The sequence below is a fragment of the Electrona antarctica genome (genome assembly GCF_951216825.1).
Source record: "Electrona antarctica genome assembly, chromosome: 10".
NCBI classification, from domain to species: domain Eukaryota; kingdom Metazoa; phylum Chordata; class Actinopteri; order Myctophiformes; family Myctophidae; genus Electrona; species Electrona antarctica.
In genome coordinates this window covers 41,186,514-41,213,340 of record NC_136791.1, presented here as the reverse complement: position 1 = coordinate 41,213,340, position 26,827 = coordinate 41,186,514, and the positions used below count along the sequence as shown (strand labels likewise).

At 42.4% G+C, this 26,827-nt stretch overlaps 1 protein-coding gene across 2 annotated transcripts in view; it reads right to left on the bottom strand.

Moving 5' to 3' along the window:
• Positions 1-1,157: 1,157 nt before the first annotated feature.
• Positions 1,158-26,827, bottom strand: part of ugp2b (UDP-glucose pyrophosphorylase 2b) — a 48,735-nt gene continuing 23,065 nt past the window's right edge. The window contains exons 5-11 of one of the 2 annotated variants that reach the window (XR_013791043.1): positions 19,946-20,079; positions 11,776-12,073; positions 11,004-11,201; positions 7,814-8,056; positions 6,063-6,167; positions 1,402-5,301; positions 1,158-1,301 (exon numbers count right to left, since the gene is read on the bottom strand). Coding sequence is in view for 1 of the 2 variants with exons in the window: in XM_079513289.1 (XP_079369415.1) it covers positions 5,194-5,301; positions 6,063-6,167; positions 7,814-8,056; positions 11,004-11,201; positions 11,776-12,073; positions 19,946-20,079 (1,086 nt within the window). In the remaining variant the exon portion in view is untranslated. Of the gene's footprint in view, positions 5,302-6,062; positions 6,168-7,813; positions 8,057-11,003; positions 11,202-11,775; positions 12,074-19,945; positions 20,080-26,827 lie in introns of both variants that reach the window. The other variant, XM_079513289.1, reaches the window with a different exon arrangement.

The window sequence follows — 26,827 nt, the reverse complement described above, 5'->3', positions numbered from 1 at the left end:
CCTTCTCAACAGATCATGACATGCCATGTTTTCAACTTTTCCACTGTGGTCACATACCGTTGAGTTGACCTCCTCCTGCAATATATTAATTAGCATGTCATCCTGACACTTTATTTAAAATTATTCAAACACATTTAAGATTAGATTGTGAATATTACAAAAATAAGAAATGATGGACAATATTTTGTACAAAATAGAAAAAAGGGCCAAGTCTTGCCACCTTTTTTTCTTCTTTTTTTCCCATGTTCAGACATATTGATGACCCCTGATCTGCATATACAAACAACGTTCACTGGAGCAGTGGAACCCCTGTTTTGTTGTTGGTGCTTGTGTTGTTGTGGATAATTTGCTATACCGTATATTAGACCCCAGTAGTGTCATTGCTGGACATTGGTATCTGGAATGTGATGCTGCCTTATAGCCCCTCCACCCAAAAGCACCACCAGCCCCCACTGATAATACCGAATATGTGATGTCTACACTATATGTTTTGATGGTCAAGGATTACAATGGTATCATGTAAAATATCATAAACTTTTCAGGTGAATAGTTAATAGTCAATTCAGTGATGTTGTGAGAATTGGAAATCACAGTCATGTTTGGACAAAATCTGTAGGTGTAATGTCAAAAAATGTGTTTTGCAAATTTCGGCTCCCTGGTGGCCCTGTAACAAGCCCATGTGAAAACATTGGGGCAGAGGTTCAGCTCTGGCATCCAGGGAGTATGTGTGCAGATTTTGGCTGAGATCAAGCCAACGGTGCCAGAGATTAGCCGCCCACAGACGGACGGACGGACACACACACGGACGGAGTGCAAAACATATTCTCTCCCCATGCCTTCGGCCTGGTGGAGACAATTACGTGCAATTTAAATAACTGTGGTCTGTTGCCTCCGCTCCTTTAAAACCTAATTTATTCTGTCGTAAAGACTGTCATTTGCAGAAAATAACAGATTTTCTGCAAGTGATAGTCATGTGATGGAGCATACATTATGTTTAAGAGAAGAGAGTATTACAGTATCTGCCTGTAGTAATGAGCCATTCTGATTCATTAATAAATCAAGATACTGGGTTGGTAATCCAGCCATTTCATTCATATCACTTTCGTCGTACTTTCTGTTGCACTTATTCTGAACATAAACACAAGTTGACACAATGCTGGTGTTCCATATTGCACTTTATTCAGCTCTGGGGGGACAGAACTGGGCTGAGATGAGACCAGTTTGCTGTCACAGAACAATACATTATTGCTTTCGGGCTTCTGGTGTCCAACATCTCAAACCCATCTCACTGTGCCTGCACACTGACAACACAGATATCATACAGTGCCAAAAGTGGATGTTTGTGTATGGTATAATCAACACTTAGATAAGATAAAATACTGTATCAGCTCTTAGAGCTACTGTACTGTGTTGGCTGACAGAGGGAACCACAAGGAGATAGAGAGCGATAAATGAATGGAGAGGAGACAGAGGGATAGATTGACACTGGGTGTAAGGTTTCTGGTGGAGGCATAGCGAAAGAAAACAAACACTGACACATTCATTTAAAACAAAACTATCCAGATAAAACACTACAGATTTCATGGCAACTAGCGGGTCCATTGTTGTATGTACAAAGAAATGCTGTCACTTTCAAAGATTTAATTCTACATCATGATTACTTACAGTAGATGTGTTTTCATATGGGCATATTTAAAGAAAAATACAGAGAGAATCAGAATGAAGGAGAGATCCATTTCATGGATAGTAGGGACCAGCAATAAGCAAACATTAATTCAAAATAGGAGTGTTAATGACATATTCACCCACTCGCCTCCTATTTCAAGAGTGAAACTGAGACCGCTTGTCTGTCTGTACTGTATGTACTTGTACCGCTGTATAGCCTATGTACAGATGTCACTGTCTGCTAATATGTCCAACAGAGGCTAGTCCTAATGGCAAAACAAACTTGACAAAACACAGCCACATTGCTCAACTATGCACACCTTTAACAATTACCTTGGATTTAATCAGAACGGGAGAGGTGTTCCTTTTGTCGCTCTGCCTCTGCCCATATGATGAAATGTTCCACTTAATCACATACAGTACTTAATCATACTGCCTTACCTACAACTTCTTTCTACAATGGTTTTCTATTGTGTCTACAAATATGGTTGGTCTACACAGTGCTGTGATTGTGTCAACAATATGGTTATATGACCATTTCAAGGCAAGGACATTAATTAGTCAAGTCGTCACATTTTATCTTGCTTTATTGTTTGCCCGAAGTTAACTCGACGAGAACATTCTTCCCATTGGCTCAAATCTGTTAATTCCGTTTTTGGTATTGAGAAACAGCTATGATTTTGATTTAAATTCATTGCAACTTGACCAGAAAGTGCCATCCTATTCTGAGTGCCAATAACAGAGTAGCCTCTAGGGGGCGACTTATGCAAACTAAACTCAAGTCTAAACTACACTACAAAAGGGATCTACTACCACAGGTCTTCACCAGGCTGGGTGGCCTATACAGGCCTACCTAGGGCTGTTTCACTCCTGGACACAAATCTTTAAAGTCAATTACATTGACAGCCATTGTCACATGACTCACATGACTCACAAGACCATTTGTACTTAATTAGGTGCAAATAGTGAGATTTGTGGCATCTATGGTGCCACCCAAGGGTGTAAGTGAAATCACATTTGACTGTGTTATTTAGAGGCACATCAACGTGTGATAAAATTCTAGGGCAGGGTGGACACTGCGCTCATGCTTTGTGGTATTTCTTGCTAAATGGGCCTCTCCTGCAAACTTTGGAAGACAATCCTAACCAATGGGAATGGATTATGAAAATTCTGATTGATACATCTTGATCAGATGACTCCAAAGAAGCAGTGTTGAATTGTGTAGTGCAACCCTGGGTGTTACACTCCCTCTGCCAACCTGGATAGTGCAATGGACTGACCTCATGGCTTCCTTCCATGCATGAGGAGTCCAAGCCAATTATTTTCACCTGACAGGGGGGGAGTTTCTTCGGTTGGACGTAGCGCGTGGAAGGAACACATTATTATTCTAACCAGTTCCTTTCCCCTCCATAGGGGGCCAGGGGGGCGCCAGGGGGCCAGGGGGAGGCAGTTTAGGCAGTGAAACTCACTCAGTGAAACTGAGTGAGGGTACCTACCCTAGGGGACACGACACGGGGAGAACATGCAAACACCAGACAGAAAGTGCAAACTCCAGAAAGGCCCTTTTGCAAACCCCACCTAGGGTATGGGCACTGATGATGAAAAGGAGAAACCTTCTAGCTGTGAGGCGACAGCGGGTCACAGCGCTAGAGACTGCACCACCGTGCCCCCCACACCAGTGTGAATTAACACAGGAATAAGCCTGGATGCATATCAAGGGTCCATTGTGATACCTGCTTCTCCTGTAGTGTAGGTGTTAAGCGACATGCTCGTGATGTATTACCAATACAACACTGCAGAGAAGTGTACCAATTTGCGGCCTGTAGGAGTAGTAGCAAAAAGTGTGTTTTGAAAAACATGCAAAATGGCGAAAAATCTTTTCAGGCTTAGCCATATAGGCTATGGTTGCATCATGATCCAAGTTATCGGAGAAGGGGGGGTTGATTTTACGGCTTATGGTTCAAGAGTTATAGGCCAAAATGTGTAACGGCCAGTTTATACTGCTACCATGAGGCCAACTTCAAATGTTGAGTGAGCGTGCAAAGTTTCATGCCGATCTGTCCAGCGGTGCCCAAGATTAGCTACTCAAACACAGACAGACAGACTGACATGCTCACGGGAGTGAAAACATAGTCTTCAGGTACTGGCCTATCAGCCTGGCCAAGAAGACAATCATAAAAAACAACTCCTGCCAACCAGATGGAAGGCATATATATAAGACTACTTCCTAGAGTTGTGCAAGGCTATGTAAAGAAGGCAACTAAAGATACGTTCTACACCATAGCGTGCGCTATAGATGCACTGGGAGGCAAAAACTGGAACTGGAAGTTCAATGGAATTCACTGAATTCAATGAGACTCGGGTGCATGAATAAACAACAATATTCTTAAAGGACCACTTCACCACTTTTCAACCTATCTTCATATAATAGGTCCTCACTAATAATCATGAAAAACTGGCACGATTTCTTTCTACTCAGTCTGTGTCTCATAGGAGGGCTGTGGGCAGTTTGTCTTCCAGTGACGTCATCATTAGGCAGATTGTTTTTTTAAACAAGATTTATTTTACAAAAATATTTAGATTTTCATTATCGTGAGAACGATGGCTTCCATTTTCGCATTGCAACTTTTCAGGACTAGAAAGCCTGCAGTTTCTATTAGCTTGTATTCCCCATCGATGATGTCACTGGAAGACGGTTTCTGAACTGCCCACAGCCCTCCTATGAGACACAGACCGAGTAGAAAAAAATTGCACCATTTTTTCATGATTATTAGTGAGGACCTATTATATGAAGATAGGTTGAAAAGTGGTGAAGTGGTCCTTTAAGGTCAGGTAATTATAAATGTGCACAAATGTGCTTTTGTTTGTATGTGTACACTATATAATTTTATTTTGAGGTATCTAAAGAACACAGATTACATTTCTACCTGGTCAGTATGGGCCGTCAATGCAAGAGCTGGTTGATAGGCTGACAATAATTTCATTCTCACCATAATGACAGCCCATACTTACCGAAACGTACTGTGCTCTTTAGATACCTCAATACAATTATGTAGTGTGCACATCGAAAAACAAGACAACATAAAACAATGTGCGATACGATCTTTTTTATATTCCTGAAATTATTATTTTACAAAAGGTTGCATTCATTCAAAGATACTGTTCACCCAGCGTGAACAGTATTTTGTTTATAGAACACATTGACTACAATGTGTTCTATAAAACGCCCAGCTCCAGTTTGTCTCCCAGTGAGACAAAATCTGCCAGCTGAAATTGCTGGACCAGAAAGGTATCACTTATGTCCTTTCATTATTTAAATAGCCTTGGAGTTGTGACTCATCACAGCACTGCATCTGCAATTACAGCCTTCATTCACTGCTGTCATCAGTCTGTAGGTATAGTACAGGAAACGCGAGGTCTGGAGGTCACATCAGTGCAAGTCTATACTAAGTCACATGACTGGGATGAAGGTGTCTTGGTCACATGATGTGGGAGTGTGAAGGATGAAGGGAGGAAAGGGAGAAGGCCTCAGTGGTCCAGGATGCGGAGGTTGCCAGATACAATTTTATTTTCCAGCATGGAGCCAGCAGGAATATCGATCCGGTCCCCATGGTTAGCTATGATGATTACTGTTCCCTGTGAGGCACAAGACCACGTACCATACATAGGTTTAGGTGAGCTTTGTTTAACTGCATACAAAACCTAAACATTAACTAAAAACTAAATACTGACATATTATATTAATTGGTGATGGTGAGACAATAATTTGCACTTTGCAGGTAATATTTATTACCAAGGTAGTGACTAACAATGCACCTAATTATCACAGAAGTCTCTGTGATAACATCTGTGTAACTTTTAACCAATTATTTGGGCATTTTGTGTTGGCTGTACTAGCCAGATTTAGACTGGGAAAGATTTATCCAGGCTATAGCTGTACTATACACCAGGGGTTTGCAACCTTTTTGACATGAAGTGCCATGTTTTCATTTTCTTGATAATCAGTGTGCCGTATCAACATAAAGTTTAATTATGTCACCACATCAAAATGTAATATTTCCATCTGATTTTGATTGTCCATATAGGCTGTACATAACCTTTTTATGTGGCCTATTATCTTTCACACAGACTCAGAGCCCAGAGTTTGAGTGAATGTAGAATTATGTGCAGGGTGTAATTTATATGTGAGTGGACTTCATTTCACAGACTAAACTTTTTGGAATACTTCTTAATATTAAAATAAAAGATCTCTCTCAGACCACCCTCCCCTGTGCCAATGTTGGCACCCGTGCCTGAGGTTGCCTGCCCCTGCTATACACAATACATACGAAAGACAGGAAATTAATTTGAACAGCTACTGTGTGTGGTGGTTACATTTTCCATGTTAGTATACTGACCTTCACTGAAACGTGTTTGCCAAAGGTGACATCTCCAGACACCGTAAGGTGGTCTAGTTCCAGCATGTCAGGGATGCTCTCAAACCTCGTCAGGTACTCCTGCACCTGCAGACAGAAGAGACACAACGCAACGGATGTATCAGTGAGTTATATGATCTATGCACATGAAATGAAACTAAACTTCATGTTGTGATTTTCTTTTAGCTCTAAGGATGACACAGTGGCGTATCCAGGAATTACGTTTTGGGCAGGCAAGATAAGTGTTAATTGTCGTCTCCCCGCGCACAATCGTAGCACTAAAGGTTTTCAAAGAGATATACCTGCCAGACGAGTAGGATACAAAGGCTGAAAGGCATGCATTTACATTCCAATGGGTGATTGAGGGTCGCGCTCTACCGCAACGGCCAATCAGCTGTCCATTAATAGTTTTGTCGTCTTTTTTTCTCATTGTATGGATTTTGGCCAGGCCAGAAATGGATTTGGACAGGCGGACGCCTGCCCTCGCCTTATTGTAGATACGCCTCTGGGATGACAGTGTTGGTCTGTCCAACACTTTGTTTCCAACAACAAATGTACTAGGATGTTGCTGTGCACCTTTCACGCTCCCTAAAAGGCTGATTTTCGTGACGCGGTGGCCTTGCCTCTAGAATATCCCTTAGGCCAAAATTGCCACTTGCACACATATTTCATAGAGTGAACTGAAACTAGCTGAGTGCTAGTTCCCAGAGGACAAACATTTGATTGACTTCATGACCTTTCCTCTTTTCATTTCCTCAATTTCTACTTTCTGTTCAAAAGGCACACAGTACTAGTAGCTTTTTAATCATAGTACTTTATTTTATTTGACTTAAAATGACCAACATGTGTTAATCCTTCAGTGAATATACAGCAGTGGTTCCCAAACCTTTTAGCTCAAGACCCAAAAGAAAACATTTATGCTAATGAGACCTGGACCTGGGACCCAAACTAGTGATCTATCTTGTTTTTAAAAGTTTTTAGTTTAAACTTTTTAAAATCTTTTGAAATAAGATAAATAAATCTTATAAATAAATAAGATATTTTCATGTAGGAAACAAAAACAAAATCGGTCCGCAACCCAGACGTCCCGACCCAGTGTTTGGGAAATAGTGATATACAGTACTCATATGTAAGAGGCAGCATTGCCTCTAGTTTCCGCTAGTGGGGCTTTAAATCCTTTTCATGTCAAGCAAATTGTACTTCAAAGTTGCCTCTAGTTTCCGCTAGTGGGGCTTTAAATCCTTTTCATGTCAAGCAAATTGTACTTCAAAGTGTTGGGGAAAAAACTGTGGCAGAATAGTTAGTAATTCTTCTATAGTTGTAGTAGTAGTTGCAGTAATACGTACATCAGTGGTACAGCAGTAGACGTTTTACTGTAAATCTTCATGTTAATTTAACAGTACTAGTAGCACTATACACTAGTATATTATGTCACTAGATAGTCTGTTGCTGCTGGATAGCAAGGGTGTAAGACTAGGCCTGGGCCGTGGCTCAGCGGTCCAGGCACCTTGGCCGGTAGTCCAGTCTGGCAGTGTGCCGCGGGTTCGACTCCAGATCCCGATGGCCTTTTACTCCATGTCACTGACTGCATCTCTCTCCCCCATTTCCTGTCAGCCTACTCTCTGTCCCTCTATCAAAAGAATATAAAATAAAGGCGAAAGCCGCAAAAAAAAAACATAAAAAAAAGAGTGTAAGACTAGAGCATACTGTAACAGGACTGTACACCCATGTACCTTTGTAAAGGAGCTCCCCAGTTTGACGTGGGGCGTGGTGGGGAACTCCCTCTTGCTGCTCATGGTGAGAGAGCCTGCATCCAGGCTGTACAGGTTGGACATGACCAGTAGCAGGTCAGAGGTGGTCTTGACAGGCAGGAAGCGGCTGCGCGGCACGTTGATGCCCATGGCATTTTCGAAGGACTTGATTGCCGCGCCCACAGCAGTCTCCAGCTGGATCACGTTCTGACCTCCGTCCAGCGTCTGGCGTTAGTGGCAGAATATTAGACAAAATTACAACATGTATTAACAAAGGCAGTGACAGTAAATGGCTTATGAGTCAGGAGAAGAAACGCCACATTTTAAAGGACAATACCTCCATCTTGCTGTGTCTTGTGTTAGATATTGAGAGATCCCAAAAACATTATGATGAAATAATCAATGTTGATTATGTCAGCCTTACGGTAAAATGATGTAAACTAGATAAAGTGCCCCTCGGGGCACAGGTCTCCACCAGGGCAGGTCAGGTTGTGGCCTCCTGGTGGCGCTATAATAGGCCAATGTGAAAAGGGTGCCATTTCTTCTTCTTAGCCTGGGATGGCAATTGGATGATTTGAGGCATTTTGTTCCAAAAATGTGTTTGGCGAAAATCCACCTGTTGGTGGTGCTATAACAGGCCAATGTGAAAAGGGTGGGACATATTCCTCAGCCTAGTAGGAAAGTCTGAAAGATTCCATGTAAATTGCACGCTGCGTTCATGATTTGAGGCTTTTTGTTCAAAACGGGCCAATCATGCAAACTTTGAAAGCCAATATTTGCCAATTAGGTTGGAAATTTGGAATATGAAATATCGGAACAGATACGTCTTGAACACATGACTATAGAGATAGTGTGTAACGATTTGCGGGATTTTTGGACAGAATCTGGAGGAGTAATATTAAAAAAAAGTGTTTTTCAAAAGTCGGCCTCCTGGTGGCGCTATAACAGGCCGTTCTGGAAAATATGGGGCAGAGGTTCATCGTTGGCATCCAGGGAGCGTGCGTGCAAAATTTGGCACTGACCAGGTTAACGGTGCCGGAGATTAGCTGGTAACAGACGGACGGACAGACGCATACACTCGCACACACACATGGACAGAGTGCAAAACATACTCTCTCCCCATGCCTTCAGCCTGGTGGAGACAACAAAGGTAACAAAAAACACCTATATATTATGCTTCACTGGCAAGTATCCTTTACCATTTGATCAGCTCAGTAGCTTACTACGATGGCTGTGTACTGTAAATTAGTACAGTAGGTCAGAGCGGCTTATTGTCGGTATCAACTGAACAACAACTGAGCATCTATTCCCTTTATAATGTGCAGTGCAAGAACCCTGGGAGATAGGTTGCTGGATTACCCATGCCGTGCTAATCATACGCTGAGCTGGCAGTGCGCGGGATCTAACCCAGAACCTTGCGATTTAAAGGTGAGCACATTAAGAACAGAGCTACCAGGACACAGTGTACTGCATAAATTAATCGCCCACAGCTGTTCATAGCACTGTGCGAACTGTTGTTTGTCAATTGTTTGTTGCTTTGTTGTCATTGAGACATGGGAACAAGTTCTATAGGAGTAATTTGTTCACAGGAGTGTGACTTTGAACCCAACACACCTTGCCTTTGTTCTCCATGGATGCATGTCTCTCTCCACAATTCTTTGTGTTGCTGTCATAAGATATTTATTGACATAGTATTCAGAACACAAAGAAATTCAGTGTGGTAACACCCACTCCAAATAGCAGCACAATGCAAATACAGCAGCATAATCGTAAAGCACATCAAGTACTAGTCAGGCAATCAGTAATAATTGAATTTCAGCTGCAGAAGACAACAAGCCACGGAATGATTGGCAAACGATTTGGGGCAAAATATTTAGTGGTCATAATACATGTTTAGACTAAATATTACACAATTAATTTGACATTAAATATAGACGTTGGTTGTTGTTTTTTTTTCTTTGTATGAGTAATTGTCTTGTAATGTTTATTGTTGTTTTTTGTACATTTGTATCTGTATTGTATTGTGTGAAAAAAGGAAAATCAATAAATATATATATAGACATTCATGCGGTTATGTAACACCATTCATTGACCACTAATGTGATTGAGGGTACACCGGGCCTATTTGATCGTGCCATCAGCCTATAGACAGGTGGTCATTTAAGTGGTTGCTGCTTCTCTCTGCTCGGAATGCACATCGATGGGACCCCCTTAGTAACCAGAGCTTTTAGCATGTAACATCCAATAGTGTGACTCTGTCATTATTCACAATATATGATTCATGACTCCCGGTAGTAGAGGTAGCAAATTATGTGCCATTCAGCCATTTATTTTATTCCCTGCATCACGGAAGAAGGAAAGCAGATTGGTGGGCATATCGTTTTCAACGTATCAAATCCCAAAGCACGTCAACGGACATATTACAGTTTATTACTGTTGGACTGTTCTACAATAACAAATCATGTTCTTGCGCGTGTGTGTGGGTGTGTGTGTGTGTGTGACATGTGTGCGTGCGTGCGTGCGTGCGTATGTGCGTGCGTGTGTGTTTGTATAGTGTGATGCCGGCGAAAGGCAAGGTCAGGGGTTATGCGGGTTATGGGAAGCGCAAGCGTTTGAGGTCAGAGGCCACAAGTGTTGATTTGTGGGTCCAAAAGCCCTGCTGTTTGTGTGTGACGTGTCGCAACCTTTCTATTTTCACTGCAGGCAATGCCATTATCACCACACTCGTACTACCACGAGCGTGCCAATGTAAGATAATGGTAATTGCACACCACAGAGACAAGCACATACACCCACACCACACACACACACACACACACACACACACACACACACACACACACACACACACACACACACACACACACACACACACACACACACACACACACACACACACACACACACACACACACACACACATACACCCACAACACACCACAGAGACAAGCACAAACTGTACAACACACCACACCACACCCCCACACCCACACACACGCCCACACCCACACACACGGTTGCTGCCATGTAATTGTTCTCGCCAACCTCCACTGTTGTCCTAACAACCACATGCCTCCTTCAGTACACAGGTGGCATGGAGTGTGTGTGTGTGTGTGTGTGTGTTAAGTAACCATACTGTATCGTACTGTATGTGTGTCTGTGTGTGCCTTACCTTAGGGTTAACTATAATCTCCAGTTCCATGGCATTCTGTTCCTGCAGCCTCTTGATGGCATTTAAAGAGATCCACAGGTTGTTGGTGTTGAAGATCTTAAACTTGGTGACAGACTTGAACTCGTCCACGTGAGCCTTCGGCACCTGGGCAATCTCCAACAGCCGCAGTTTACCCTCATACTGGATGAGCGTTCCACCCTGGAGAAAGACCCAAACGTTTGCTATATGCAACTGTTTTTACAAGTGGTGTGTGGTCTGATCACCTGTTAAATAAAATGGTATATTACTAATTGGCTAAATGGCTAGCCAATTAGCCAATGGCTAAATGGCTAGGGGCACGGTGGCACAGTCGGTAGTGCTGTCGCCTCACAGCTAGAAGATCCTGGGTTCGATTCCCGCTCGGGACGCTGTGGGCGTTGGCGGCGTGTCCTCTCCTCCGCGTCATCAGTGCCCATACCCGAAGGTTGGCGAAAGGGCCTTTCTGTGTGGAGTATGTTCTCCCCGTGTCCCCTAGGGTAGGTACCCTCACAAAAACATGCAGTAATCCTGGTCTCTAAACTGCCAGAGGGAAGGCTGATCTTAGGTCAGGTAAAGGTATGTTGGCCTGAGGCCATTCCTATTCGGGGAGTGCTATGAGTACATGACCATCCATTTAATCAACATTCCAGCAGCAACAACCCCTAACCCTTTATCACATCGTAACCCATCTAACACTGGAATTAGTATAGCCTCCACAAATACCTCATCGGTCAGTACCTAGTACAGTACATACCTTAACGTCGGCTCGCGTTTTGTCCGTCACCTCCATGATGAACTCGCAGCGCTTGCCATTGGGCTGGCTGACAAGTTGGTGCAAGATGTTGAGGTCTACGGTGGCTCCCAGGTTGTCGATGTTCGACACAAATATGTACTCCTTGCCCTGGGCTATGAGCTGATCCAGCAGGCCAGAGTTGTAGAAACTGGCGTAGATGTCGCCGTGACCAGGCGGGTACCACACGTCCGCGTTCTGACCCGTCATGCCCATGTCTGTGGCCACCGGCAGCAGGGACTCCTTGTTGATGCGTGGGTACCTGAAAGCAGGGGGAGGGGGGGGGGGGGGGGGCAAGGAGAGAGAGAGAGAGAGAGGTTATCAAGAGTTATAATAATAACACACTAGCCCCAATTAGGTTTATTAAAGGGGCATTCCACTCATTTTCAACATTTTACTATGTCATTAATATACCTTAGAGCTGTTGTGTGGAGATAATAAAAAAGTCCCTCCATTCTGTGTTTCCTAGAACTGGAGGTCTGAAAAAAAACATTAACATGGTGAAACAAATCTTGATGATGTCATCAAGATGTGTTTCACCATGTTAATGATTTGTTTTCATACTTTACAGTTCTAAAAAACACAGAATGGAGGGACGTTTTTATTATCTCCACACAACAGCTCTAAGGTATATTAATGACATAGTAAAATGTTGAAAATGAGGTATCCAGTGCAAGGACCAGACACAACGCCAAATTGGTTGGAATACTCTGATACACAGCGAGGAAGACTATACTAAAGCTTTGGATTCATAGATACGTTCCTACATTGGATGATTGGTACAAGGAGGTAATGACTGTGGTTCCTCTGGAGAAACTGACTTATCTCCTCCGTGAAGACTGTGCTTCAATGTACCTTATTGAACGGTAGTGAATAACAAAGACTCTGGTGACCTGTAATGTAATCATGTCAAGACTGTGGTGTACTCGTTTTGTCTTTTTGTTTGTGTTTGTTTGTTTTTTGTCTGTGCATTGTAATGTCCGTATTGTGGTTCTTGTCGTTTTCCTATGCTATGTTGAAAAAATTAAAATTGTGTGGTTCTATATACATTGAATTGTGATTGAACAGTTGTGAAATCTCAGAGCCTCAATAAAAATACATTGAGAAAAAAAAAAGAAATGTTGAAAATGAGTGGAATGCCCCTTTAAAGGAGGAAAAGGAAACAATTGGGGTGTGAGAAAAATTATGATTAATCACTAATTCTATATATTGCTGCAGTTTGCTTTTGTCCATATTATGAAATTCTGAAGAAGAACATTGCAAAAAAGAGAAAGAGAAATAAACTAAATTTGGTTCCATCACCCACTGCGGAGCTCTGAATGCGTGACTGCACACATAAATGGATAAAGGCACCAGGAGAATACTGCATTTCTAATCTCAGTGGATGTTTGCTTCATGTCTCATCTATGCCGTGGAAACCTTTATTTCACAATGACTGAACACCCACCCCTCTTATGCCGGAACCTTGTTTAGATTTCAGATCTGCTCTTCAAAGGCCAACCACATAAAAAAAATCACACCCGTGTGAACTGAGTGGTGTAAGGTCTTATATAGCCTGATCAGCTGTGGTCTGACATAATGTCTGACGTAATTAAATCACACCCGGGTGAACTGGGTGACCGTAGCAACCATGCTCATTTTTTGGTACGAACAGACAGACAGACACGTAAACTAACAAAGCCAGTCGTAGGAGTGGTTTACACCACTAAAAATAAATTATATATATATATATATATATATATATATATATATATATAGCCGTCATTGCTGAGTGCAAGTGAGAAAGCGGATCAAAGAGCTCCTAAGAGGGATCCATGTCAGGTGAACTTAACAAAACTCCTCTCAGGAGTGAACAGAGGCAAGCTCTGATTTGGCCGTTGGAAGATGAGGAGGGAGAGCAGCAGGTGAAAGTAAGCGTAGAAGCCTCATGAGTGGCGGATTATCTTCAACGGAGCATTAAGATCAAGACATTTTGCACCTTAAACTATAACGATGTTCAACATTCATGTTATGAGCAATCTTCCGTGTGTCTCTGAAATGCTGCCGAAGTTGTGGTGAAACGTTTTAGCTGCTACCCTTGGCGGCTGTGACGTGGTCTTTGTTCGCTGTGTTTATGGCAAAACAGTGATCTTGATAACAGAAAATAGAAGTAGAAATTGTTCCTGTGAAATGCACACCAGCAGTGTGATAGTGTCTGTTTAAGGAAGCAAATATGGCTCTAATCCAAAACTGTACAATTTATTCCTGTGGTTGTATTGATTATAACTGTCATGAACTCACCTCATTAGTCTAAACCATTCTTTAATTACAATTCAATCATTCCACTCACATAATATGAGCTTAAAACTACTACTCAGAGGAATCTCCCCAATTTGATCTACTGGGAAATAGATCAAAGTCACCACCAGGAGTTATCTAAAGCAGAACATGCTTTCATCACCGCAGCTTGACTTATTAGTTGCAACTGGAAGAGTCAGACTCGACCAGAATGTAATGACTGGGTTAAGCTGATGATTCATCTTATTATCTAACTATAAATGCATATGTGTAACTGGTATTTGTGGTCCTTGAGGTAACATATTTGAAAACAATAAATGTATCTCAAGGGCAACAACCAACTAAGTGACATAAACTTGACTTATCTTATCTATGTATACACACACCAGCAGACACATGCGTGCTCTCCCCCACACACACACACACACACACACACACACACACACACACACACACACACACACACACACACACACACACACACACACACACACACACACACACACACACACACACACACACACACACACACAATAACACACTGAATCTGAGCAGTCTGGCAGTTGCACAATGGTCCGAAAATGGAGCTATTTAAGGGCATTTCCTGAAGTAGTCCCATCCTGAAACAAGCCGATCAAATATTAACACTACACTGCTGCACTCAAATTAATATTTATTAGCGTGCTGTTGCTTTGTGTTTTCCATGGCTCCCACCAGGACTGCACTACATACAGTACACTATGAAAAACATTGATTAGATGAAGCTCTGATGCAATGACAGGAGATTTCCTGCAACGGTCTTCATACTGGCATTCAATTCTTTCCTAGACTTATTATAGATTAATATTGCTATATTGCTTGCTTTGCTGCATTGTATTTTGTATATTACATTAGAGATGAAGCAAACAACTTAACCTAATTTCCATGTATGCATGCTTTTTTAATACACATGCATTTCTTTAGGCAATTATTACTGTCTTTAAAGGACCACTTCACCACTTTTCAACATATCTTCATATAATAGGTCCTCACAAATAATCATGAAAAAAATGGCGCAATTTTTTTCCTACTCTGTCTGTGTTTCATAGGAGGGCTGTGGGCAGTTCAGAAACCGTCCTCCAGTGACATCATCAATGGGGAATACAAGCTAATAGAAACTGCAGGCTTTCTAGTCCTGAAAAGTTGCAATGCGAAAATGGAAGCCATCGTTCTCACGATAATGAAAATCTAAACATTTTTGTAAAAAATAAAACGTTTACAAAACTAAACTGCCCACAGCCCTCCTATGAGACACAGACTGAGTAGAAAATTAGTAATAGTAATAGTATTAGTGAGGACCTATTATAATTATGAAGATAAAGTGGTGAAGTGGTCCTTTAATGGCAGTGTAGAGAGACAGGAAGGGTACAGTTGGGACATGTTCAACACATGGCATGGGACTTGAATCACTCACATTCGAACATGATGGTCGACGCACTAACCATTCTTGGCCAATAACGTTTCTTTTGATTCAGCTAGACAAATCTCCCTGTTGTTTTCTCCTTTGAATACTGTCAATGCTGATATAAACCGTACACATTTGGACTTGGCTGTTTTGTTTATTCAGTTAAAAGAATAACCAATTTTAATAGATAGATAGATTAGATACATGTTGATAGGCCAGGGATGCTGCACGCAACCCAAGATTATCATTCTTTCAAGTCTTCAAGAACTGAGAATAATCTCATCATCTTCAAGTCATCTCTCTGCCTCCTTTACAATCTATTCCTTCCTCATATTCATCACTGTAATACATGTCAGAAGGCATGAATGAATGAATAGATGAAAGGCAGCTTTTCCAGAATGCCTTGGCGAGCTCTGAACCGTCCTCCCAACACTGTAGTGCTGATGAACAAGGGAGACGGATGAGACGAGTTCAGTCAAAGTTGAAAACAACTCCTTAATTTGGTCCAATGGAATAATTCCAACAAGAATCAATACATTGAGGAAGACTCTGTAAAGTCTTTATTGTGAACTCTTAGCAGCAAGTTATGTAGTTCCCCCAGCCCCCTGTGTGCGAGACCAGTGAGTGAACTTGTCCTTCTTGTGTGTGAACTAAACTGATTTTAATTTTTTGCACAATGAAACGTTTAAATTAACGTTGCACGATCAGGAACCATGCACCTCTGAGCTGTTTCGTGTCAATGAGTTTGAGTGGGATTGTCTCCTAGAACTCACATAGATACTGTAACTGTACATACATTTACACTGAAATGAATGCATCTCAGGTCATGTGTGATGATTAGATCTGTTAGCAAAGCCCTCTTACCATTATCCAAATGTCTCTTTACTGACACTGACGTCCAAACAACTCCAACCCTCGTGCACCCAAAATACTCATTTGCACCCGCTTCCCTCAAGAATACACGCGAGCGCACTAAATAATTCAAAATGCATTGTAAAAGGCGAGTACCATTCAGCTGACAAAACGGAGGGACTTGAAATATTAATGACGGGCTTGCTTGATACATTCCATTTCCTCTGTTCTTTGGGTATAGAGTTGAGATGAATGGTCTGTTGACATACTGTAGTGTGTACAGTACAGTACAGTACAGTACAGTACAGTACAGTACAGTACAGTACAGTACAGTACAGTACAGTACAGTACAGTACAGTACAGTACAGTACAGTACAGTACACAGCACCCTCAGAGTCAGAATACAGCAGACACCAGTACAGTAGGACATGACCAATGTGCTTTTACTACTACTGATGTGTTAATTTAAAGAGTGTACAAATGGAATCAAATGGACGTGTAAGGGCCCTTTACACCAAAATCCAAAAGCTGAGAGAATTCTAAAAATCATACCCATGTGAAGTGAGGGGCGCTCTTATCATCATACATCATGATGTATAATACATACATCATCACGTATTATACATACATCATCTCATGAACAACTGAATTTATGTGATGCCGATTTGCTCGTCTACATATGACGTATATTTTCCCTTCATTGTCAATGGCATTTAATGTTTGTGTTGCCACAAATTTACATCATATTTTACATACATATCATATTTGGCGGACATTTGAGCTAATTTCTCCTTCCATTGTCAATGGCAAATATGAGATGTGTGTGGACAAAAGCTGTATATAGGAGGGGCTAGCGCCCCTCAAAATAATCCATGTGGTAAAAAGATGATGATGATGATGACTGATCTTTTTGGTGCAAGACATATTATCAATAGCGATCAGCCAAGAAAACCCCCTATGGTATCTGTTCTGGCCCAGGTAGTCGAAATGTTTGAAACATGCTGAAGTTGTAATCTGGCTGCAATCTCATATAAAGAGAAAAAAGGGGGGAGAGAGGAAGACACGTGAGAACAGAGGCATCTCCTTCTTGTGCCAAAATAGAAGCAAAGCAATCAGTCTGTACAGTGTGTGTACAGTGTGTGCCTGTTCACTACGCACTGCTATCATCGCCTGCAGACCGCAGTACACTGTAGCCATCACAATTGTACCCGCTATGCTTGCAAGCCTCTGGCCTAGTCTAGTTGTACTGCAGTTAATCAACTCATTACCCTATCTAAGCAGTCTAATCATGTCCATCCATGCATTCATGTGTTTAGCCGTGACTTTTACCCTGTATAAGATTTAGCGTTAAGTGCTTCTGATGCCCCAGTACTGTACTAGTATGCAGCACTCTGGTATTCCCAGCTTCACGCTGAAATTCCCTACACTACAAATCCTGGAGAGTTCATTTCATCTGAGAACTGGACTTTCATGAATGAAAATGGATGCTCCACATTTTGCATCTTCTGTACATTCCAAATAGAATGTATAATGTAATAATAATGTTACATCTATTGTAAAGCAGTAAGCAGCATCTGCGTCACTTTGTGCCGTGCTACAAGCTTGTAGATCTGCTATTTTTTGAAAAGTGATAGTGAAAGTGTGTGTGTCATAGCCGGACCTAGGAGTCGGTGTGTCTGGACTACCTGCATTCACTCACCTGCAATCATGCCCACAGTACTTAAGCCTCAGGCCTCTTTTAGACGGCGACCATCTCCAGATAAAACGGCAAAGTCCCGTTGCGTTCTCAGTTTTTATTGACCCTTTACAGGAGAACGCACACTTTATGAAAACGCTATAATATCGCTAGGTGGCGGTAACGGGCTGCCAAATAGACCAGTCACCCACGTTATGCACAAGAAGAAGAGCCAGCTCCACCTTCACGCAACAGTTTCATTGTTCCCCGTGTCAATCACACTACAACACACACTACAAGTACACACTCCAACCCCCACTTTTCAATGACTTACATAGCTTGCTGTGTTAGGTGTTAGACTACGAGACCATTGTCTGCATTGGCTGTGAGTTCAAGCCTCAGAGCGGACAGTTTTTCCGCGATTTTTGCGGTCACTTTATTTTCTCACATATTAAAAACGCTACCAGCTTAAAGTTAGGAATAAATAATACTGAGGTAAATGTAATGTTAAACAATAGGTTAATAGGGGAGGGTGATTCCTTTTTGTTTAATCACCTGGGGAGGATTTTTATTTTCATTCACAGGGAGGGTGATGGTGGTGACAGACAGCCCAGAGCATGCAGGCAGAGTGCGCCACGGGAATTGGTTATATATTTTATAATACATTAGGCTACATAAACGCTGCTGCCGCGGCTGCCACCTATCACAATTAAGGCATTTTATTTACATCATGGTTTTACATTCACCATCGCTGATGAGCAGCGCTTTGTAGGCGAGGAGGGAGGCTTGTTCAGGAACTCCATTATATCATAATTATATGGCTCTGCATCAATGTAATAATATATGCGCTGTGAGCCAACACGAGCCATGATGTCATAAGTTTTGCGGATTCACCGTTTTGCCTGTTTACACGGAGAAGGGATAAAACGGCGTTCTCAAAGATTTCCACTCTGGGAGGTGGTTTCACTTTGATGCGTTTTCACCTCCTGAGAACACCCTTCTCGTCTAAAAGGACCCCAGCAACCGATACTTTATTTTGCCGTTTCTTATGAACACCATCCTCGTCTAAAAGCCACCTCAGTCTCTCTCCAGATTGTCTTGTGTTCTGTCAAGCATTGTTTGAAGCCTTGTTCTAGTTGTTGCCCCTGCTGATCTCTGTTTTGTTTTCTAGACCACGTTTTTGCCCAGCCCTTGCCGGTATTTCTGCCCTCGCTGACTGCCCTTTAGTTCGGATTCGACCCCTTGCCTTCCACAGTTTTTTTCTCAGGGGTCCCTGGGACAAAATATTTTGAGATGGGGAGTCGGCGGCCAAATTAATTGACACAAAAAAGTTTGAGCACCACTACATTTTCTGCAACAGTTAACAGTTTTTGAGCAGTGCCAAGCGCTCCCCAGAATGACTGAGTGTGTGTGTGTGTGTATGTCCCTACGTATGAGTACGACCTATTGACCCTGACTGAGTATGACCTATTGACCCCTGCAGCTGATGTCTGAGCATGACCCAGTCGACCAATTGACCCCCCCCCCCCCACACACACACACAGACAGGCCAGGAAGGAGGGATCATTACAACCCTCGTGCTTAAGTCAACTGTGCTTGACTCTAAAGGCACCAAAGTATAGTTGTTAGGAATACTATTTTGATAAGAGAACGTTTTGGAGTCGGCTTAACGGGTTAAGCCGGTTTAGACTCCGACTAATTTGATTTGAAGTACACATTTTAACTAACAAATATAGTTAAAAGATGATGACTTCTGAAAGTCATAATCTTTTTCTTCATAATCTTCCACTTCATGGACTTTTCATAGTCGTCTTCTACTTCTGTACTTTGTACAGTTCATTGAGGCTACATTTTTATTTTTATTCTGATATGAGGTTAGGCCTTACCTGCTCTGGTTGAAGGTGTGTATCTTGACACGGTGATGAGTGTACTTTTGCAGAATCTTCTTGGTGTCCTCGTCTGTGTTGAAGGAGTTCATGAGAACGAGAGGAACATCTGTGTTGTATGTCTTGTTCAAATGCTGCACGAGAGAGTGAGAAAGGAGGTGTAGGGGTCAGACAAGACAATTGTAAGAATTACACAAAGGTGTAAAAAATGATATTGTGGAAATGCTATTATGCTTAAATGCGTATAAGTGATGAAATGAACAAATGATGAAGAAACAACCACCATGTTACAAGGTCTGTCTGCATGGACAACAGTGGGGGGAGAGAGAGAGAGAGAGAGAGAGAGAGAGAGAGAGAGAGAGAGATAGAGAGAGAGCGAGAGAGAGAGAGAGAGAGAGAGAGAGACAGAGAGAGAGAGAGAGAGAGAGAGAGAGAGAGAGAGAGAGAGAGGACACTCTTAACCGAATGAAACACTGCAAGTGATGAAAGCATGCATCCTGTTAACCCATTCCAGAACAATAGGCCTACTGACGTCCTTGAATGTGGTCACTCATTCATGCACTAAACACTTTCTAATTCTATTGAGGCAAAATATGCAACCTTGGCAGTTGCCTGGCGAAGGCTTGTGAGACTACACATCCACAACTCTAGAGCAGTGGTTCCCAAACCGTTTAGCTTGAGACCCAAAACAGAAATGTGATGCCTCCCCGGGTCCAAAAGCAAAGCAAAGTTCTTTGTTTACCCAGGGTGAATGGACTAAGCTCGACAAACTTGTTTACAGCCAGACCCTGCTCATAGAACATTTCATGGTAGGGGTTCAATGCCTTGCTCAAGGGCACTTCAGCGGTGGTAATTTGAACGTGCCGGTCCGGGGATACGAACTGGCGACCTTCCGATAACAAGACCGCTCCGCAAACCGTTCGGCCGTAACAAGTTACAGTAGCCGATCAATAAGCTCACAACACGTCGTGATGCGACGTGTTGTGAGCAGTGTTGTGCTAGTTACTAGTTACTCCGTTTCAATCATTTTCAACTGATTACTTAAAACAAAAAGGTAATGGGGCTCCCATTAATGCCCTTATAGCCTTCATTTCAGTAATGTTATTGCATTGGAGAATAATACAACGTGTTGATCAACTTGACATCATTGAACTCTGCTAAGCAATTGTGGTAATAGCAATTATCATTATGAAATGTAGTGGAACAGTACAGTTTTAGTGATTTGATTTGACCACAATAATTTAGCGTCCTTCCATTACCTCCACAAATTCAAAATAATGGTTATATTTGCCGCTGTCGTCTAGACTTGCATGTGTGTGTGTGTGTGTGTGTGTGTGTGTGTGTGTGTGTGTGTGTGTGTGCGCGTGCGTGCGCACACGGGTGTGCCGGTGATGGTGGTGGTTGTATGTGTGATTTCCTGTGTGTATTGCAGCAAGTCCCGTCCAACTCTGTCTCTGATTGGCTTACCCCTAAAAATTTACCCTATATTAACCAATCATTACTCCTCTCTGCTACTTTCACTTTCTTGGGAACATGCTTTCATGTTAGTGTGACAACACATCACCTGTAGGTTAGATCAGGGGTTCTCAACGTTTTTGGCTGGGGACTCCCGGAAATGCTTTGGTCTCCCTGTCGTCAACCCTAAGCCATTCCAGCCTATCAAAATGGACAGGGGTGAGGTGGGTTCTGGGAGTGAGGCCAAGTAGTAGTCTGACCAGTTTGTTTTGGTAAGTCTGGAAGCCTTGTTTTCAGGGCCTTTGAGGTGCTGTGGTACCAAGAGAAGCATGCATAGTCGAAGAAACCTTGTACGAGGGCTCCTGTTAGGGTCTTCCAGGTGTTTTTGTTGACCAGTGAGGAGATCCTCACAGGAATCTAATTCTTTGGTTGACTTTTTTTATTACATTGGTGGCCATTTTATCACCAGAAAGATTTGCCTCCAGGATGGAACCTAGGTAGGTAATTTCATCGATTGCAATGTAATTACACTGTGTAAAAACATACAAGAAACAAAGTACAAGATATAAAGTGCTATTTAGCAGCATTTTATAGGGCAATACAGAATTGTAGCTAAAGTAACTTATGCATACAATGCATTATTGATTTGGATACGCTGTCAAGGTGCACTACTAGACACTACTGCACTAGATTACACTACTACATTAGATTATACATGGTCACAGGTTTGGTTTTTGAGTAACCTTTTTTTTGTTGTTGATTGAACGGAAAACCATTACTTTGTAAGACGTTAGTCCCAAAACTGGTTGTGAGCTATTTTTACTAAGTTTTTTTAATGGAATTATTTTGGAAAACAATGACCCACTGTTTGGGAAACTCTCTAGACTAGTAACCTCATGGTATTACAATGATTGTACATAACCCAACATGAACCCTGCGGCTAGATATATTGTATAGTGCAGTGGTCCCCAAACTTTGTAATGTCAAGGACCCCCAAATTAACACTTATTTGCTCGCGGACCCCCATTTGAAAAGATATGCCAGGGACCCCCATAAGAGAAGAATGTTATGGTTCTAGGAGTGATTTTCAACCATTTTCATTTGAAGGACTTTGTTTGACATGCGTTAGGATACGGACAGACCTCAATTGAATGGGATTTCTATCTCTGGGACCCCAATTTACATTGTAAAATCAAAGCTAATTTAACTATCAAATGGAACCATTATGGACCCTAATGGGTCCATTTGGTTCCATTTGTACACTCTCTGAGTTACAGACCCATAAGGGTTCATTTGGTTCCTAACTATCATTTATCTGGGGACCCCCTGGAACTCCCTCAAGGACTCCTGGGGGTCCCCGGACCCCACTTTGGGAACCACTGGTATAGTGTAGACTAAAAGAGGGGGAATATTATAGAGCCCTGAGCAACTATATTAGGATTCAAGTGGTTCATGACTGAAGTATTGGGACCAGCATGCTAATATTAAATCCAACCCACTTCTTTAAACATAAACTACTTCAGTTGCAAATCGGCATAGTGTCTAACTCGCCAGTTTTCCGACTCGCCATTTTTGTTTTACTTCACCTTTATTTTAATTGCATTGAATTGAGAGAGAGAGGATAGTTGTTTAGAGTTTACACTAGATGAAGTAGGAATGCTAAAATTTAAACACCAAAGTACCGAAACAATGTAATTCATTAGTAAACAATATCCTGAAATATCATTGGTATTCATATACTCACCTTTTTATCATTATTTAGCTGACCATTTAAATGCACAAAATAATTTGATCACCTTGGAAATTAACTATAACATCTGTGGGTTTGACATACTATACTGATGAAGACAGCATGTTAGCATAACGATGAAGACATTGAAACTTGTTTCTCTCCACTTTTCGCTGCAGCGAGTTGGTAAACCGGCGAGTTCTCTGGTATTCGTCGATTTTAGTCCTACACAAACATTAAATTCCCATTGACAATGAATGGAGAATTTTATGTCATAGGGTCTGAGCAAATCGGCATAGTGTCTATTTTTGTCCTACAAACATTAAATTCCCATTGACAATGAATGGAGAATTTTACGTCATAGTGTCTGAGCAATTCAGCATAGTGTCTATTTTATGTCATGATGATGTGGTTGACACTCTCTAGCTCCTTTAAGGCAGTGGGTAATGGTGAACTCACTGCACTGTGGTTGACACTCTCTAGCTCCTTTAAAGCAGTGGGTAATGGTGTACTCACTGTACTGTGGTTGACACTCTCTAGCTCCTTTAAGGCAGTGGGTAATGGTGCACTCACTGCACTGTGGTTGACACTCTCTAGAGTCTAGTTCCTTTAAGGCAGTGGGTAATGGTGCACTCACTGCACTGTGGTTGACACTCTCTAGAGTCTAGTTCCTTTAAGGCAGTGGGTAATGGTGAACTCACTGCACTGTGGTTGACACTCTCTAGTTCCTTTAAGGCAGTGGGTAATGGTGCACTCACTGCACTGTGGTCTCCCTGTGGTCTCTTAGTGGCAGCGGTGGCCGAACGGATAGCAGAGCGGTCTTGATACCGGAAGGTCGCCAGTTCGAATCAGCGGTCCGACACGTTAAAATTACCACCGCTGAAGTGCCCTTGAACAAGGCATTGAACCACTACGATGTAATGTTCTATGAGCAGGGCCTGGCTGGAAACAAGTTCTTGAGCTTAGCCCAGATACCCTGGGTAAATATAGTAATCATTTAATTTCATTTCATTTCCCCATCTCTCTAGCTCCCAGTGGGTAATGGTGCACTCACTTGCTGTTGCTGGCTTTTCTTCACACTATGACATTTCTCAATAATCCCACTAGCTCATAAGTAAACATTCTCCATATGGAGGAGGTTAAATACATATTCTGATTAACTACACCCCATTGTGTGATATCATCGCTCAAAAATCAAAAGTATGTTTAAATAATTGAATGACAAGTGAGAGACCACAGAAAAGGCGTATGTTGTACTTAGTACGCAACACAAACATGTTGAGTTGACCATGGGAGTGTAGTTTTACATAACCACAAGCAAGGGCAGGGCTGACTAAGGAGAGGAAGTGAGTAAACTGCCACAACCAACCCTGAAATGATGTAATATTGTCATATGACATCCACAAACTCCCTTTTTGAAAGGAAAATACATTTGATAATACTGGACAATACTATACTACAATTTAATCTACATTTTGGGGTTAAATATTGGACTGTAAAAAATAAAATCACACCCAAGTGAGGGGCGCTCTTATAATCATACATCGCGTATATTCTTTCTACGTCCGAGCATAGACATGGTAACGCCCCGGCTGCCTCTGATTGGCCTACCGACACAGCCGGTGTCTCCGAGGTGGAAGATACATGCTGGATAGTCTGCTGCGCGAGGTTACTCCGTGGTGGGAAATAAATAAATAATACAAGTCAAGTACGATATGTAATATAGCTACAAGAGAATGACAGCTTGGCACGTGCGACAGCAACTTTTATTTTTGTAGAAGAGGTAAACTAATGTTGTTTATGCCGTTGGCCTGTTTATTTGTATACATGTGTAAACTTTAAACATTATTGTACTGTAAAAAAAAAAGTCTATTTTCCCTTGATCTAAAGTTACAAATTACTGTTGCGTGTTGCCATTCTCTTGTATTATTTCTCACCACGGAGTAGCCTTGCATCTCGGAGGACAGGCAATGTCGGTAGGCCAATCAGAGGCAGACGGGGCGTTACCATGTCTATGCTCGGACGTAGAAAGAATATACGCTCATACAACGTCATACAACATCACATTGTGACTTTCCATTTGGTTCCATTTGTAAACTTTGAGTTATGGGGGTCAGAGCTACACTAAATGGAATAGAGCCTTAATTAGTATAATCGGTAAAACCTGTGAAGGAATTAAAGAAGAGGCCCAATTTCTTTCCAATACGGCTGCTGTGCATCGCTAGGTGTAGTCTCTCGAGACAGACTATTGAAATTCAAAGGAATAGAGGGCACTGTTTTTCCTTTATTTGCCGATGGGTTCTCAGATTGAGTTAGATGTAGCTAGTAGGGGCTGAAAGGGAACTGAGCCAACGTAAACGTGTGGGGCAGCCTGGGGCTCACACAGTGAAAATGTGTGTTTATGAGGGCCTTCAGAGTATGGCTCCATTTTCCAACCCCCTCCCCCCTCCCCTCCCCCTCCCTAAATGGATGGATTGAGTCCTGTAGTAATCTGACCAGACCTGCGGAGAGGATGGATGGATGCCACCCCCCCCCCCCCCCCCCCCCCCCACCACTAATGCCTGTGGGAGGTGAGTGGGACACAGAGCTCAGTGTGTTTGAGAGGCTGTTATGAAACACCAATCCAACACAGAGCAGACACGCACGCATGCACTCACACGCACAAACGCACGCAATGCACGCAATGTGTATAAATAGGGAACAAAATAAAAAAACGACAAGTGCACGAGAGCTTGCCTGCACAGTACAGCGCGCACGCGCACGCACGCACGCACGCACGCACGCACGCACGCACACACACCCCTCCAGCACACTGCAGTCTCTGTATCCCTTCCAGTTTTGCAGACCTGTGTGGACTAAAAGATCCTCTTTGAGCTCAACTGGCAGCACACACACACACACATACACACACACACACACACACACAGAACCCCTCAGATCACTTTCAAATGCTCACGTTTCAAGAGGTGTGTGTGTGTGTGTGTGTGTGTGTGTGTGTGTGTGTGTGCGTGCGTGCGTGCGTGCGTGCGTGCGTGCGTGCGTGCGTGCGTGCGTGCGTGCGTGCGTGCGTGCGTGCGTGCGTGCGTGCGTGCGTGCGTGCGTGCGTGTATAATTGTATATACAGTATATATTCCAATTTCCAACAGCTGACAGATTGGAAAGAGTGCCGAGGAGGGATGTCATGCACTTCATCATTATCTCTAAAGCCCATTTCCCCAGAACCTTGCCAGCAAAGCATCTGCTTCACCCTGGATGCTCGGCTGAGTTCATGCAACTTCCAGACACTTGTAAAATGAAGGCAGGAGGGGTGAGGTATACACCCTGGGGAAGACGTTGCCAAAACAACTTAATAAAAATCCTCCATTTGGACCAGATGTTTACGCTCTGCACTCAATGACTCGCAGACGAGCATCACTTCCTGGATTCTGCATGTTCTGTCTGACCGGGACTCCCTCTTTTCAGGATGTTTCGCCCCAAATATACATATCACTAACCTTAACCTCACACAAACTATGATTCTGAATCCATTCCAAGCAATAGTTTTGCACAAAAAAACGTGATGACAGCTATGGCTGTTTTTAGCCCAAAACTAATGCTTGGAATGGATTCAGAATCAAGAAACCCCCCTAGTTTGACACGTTACATGCTACTTAAAGCATAATTAAATTTTGACTTATATAGGTTGTCAATGTCACATA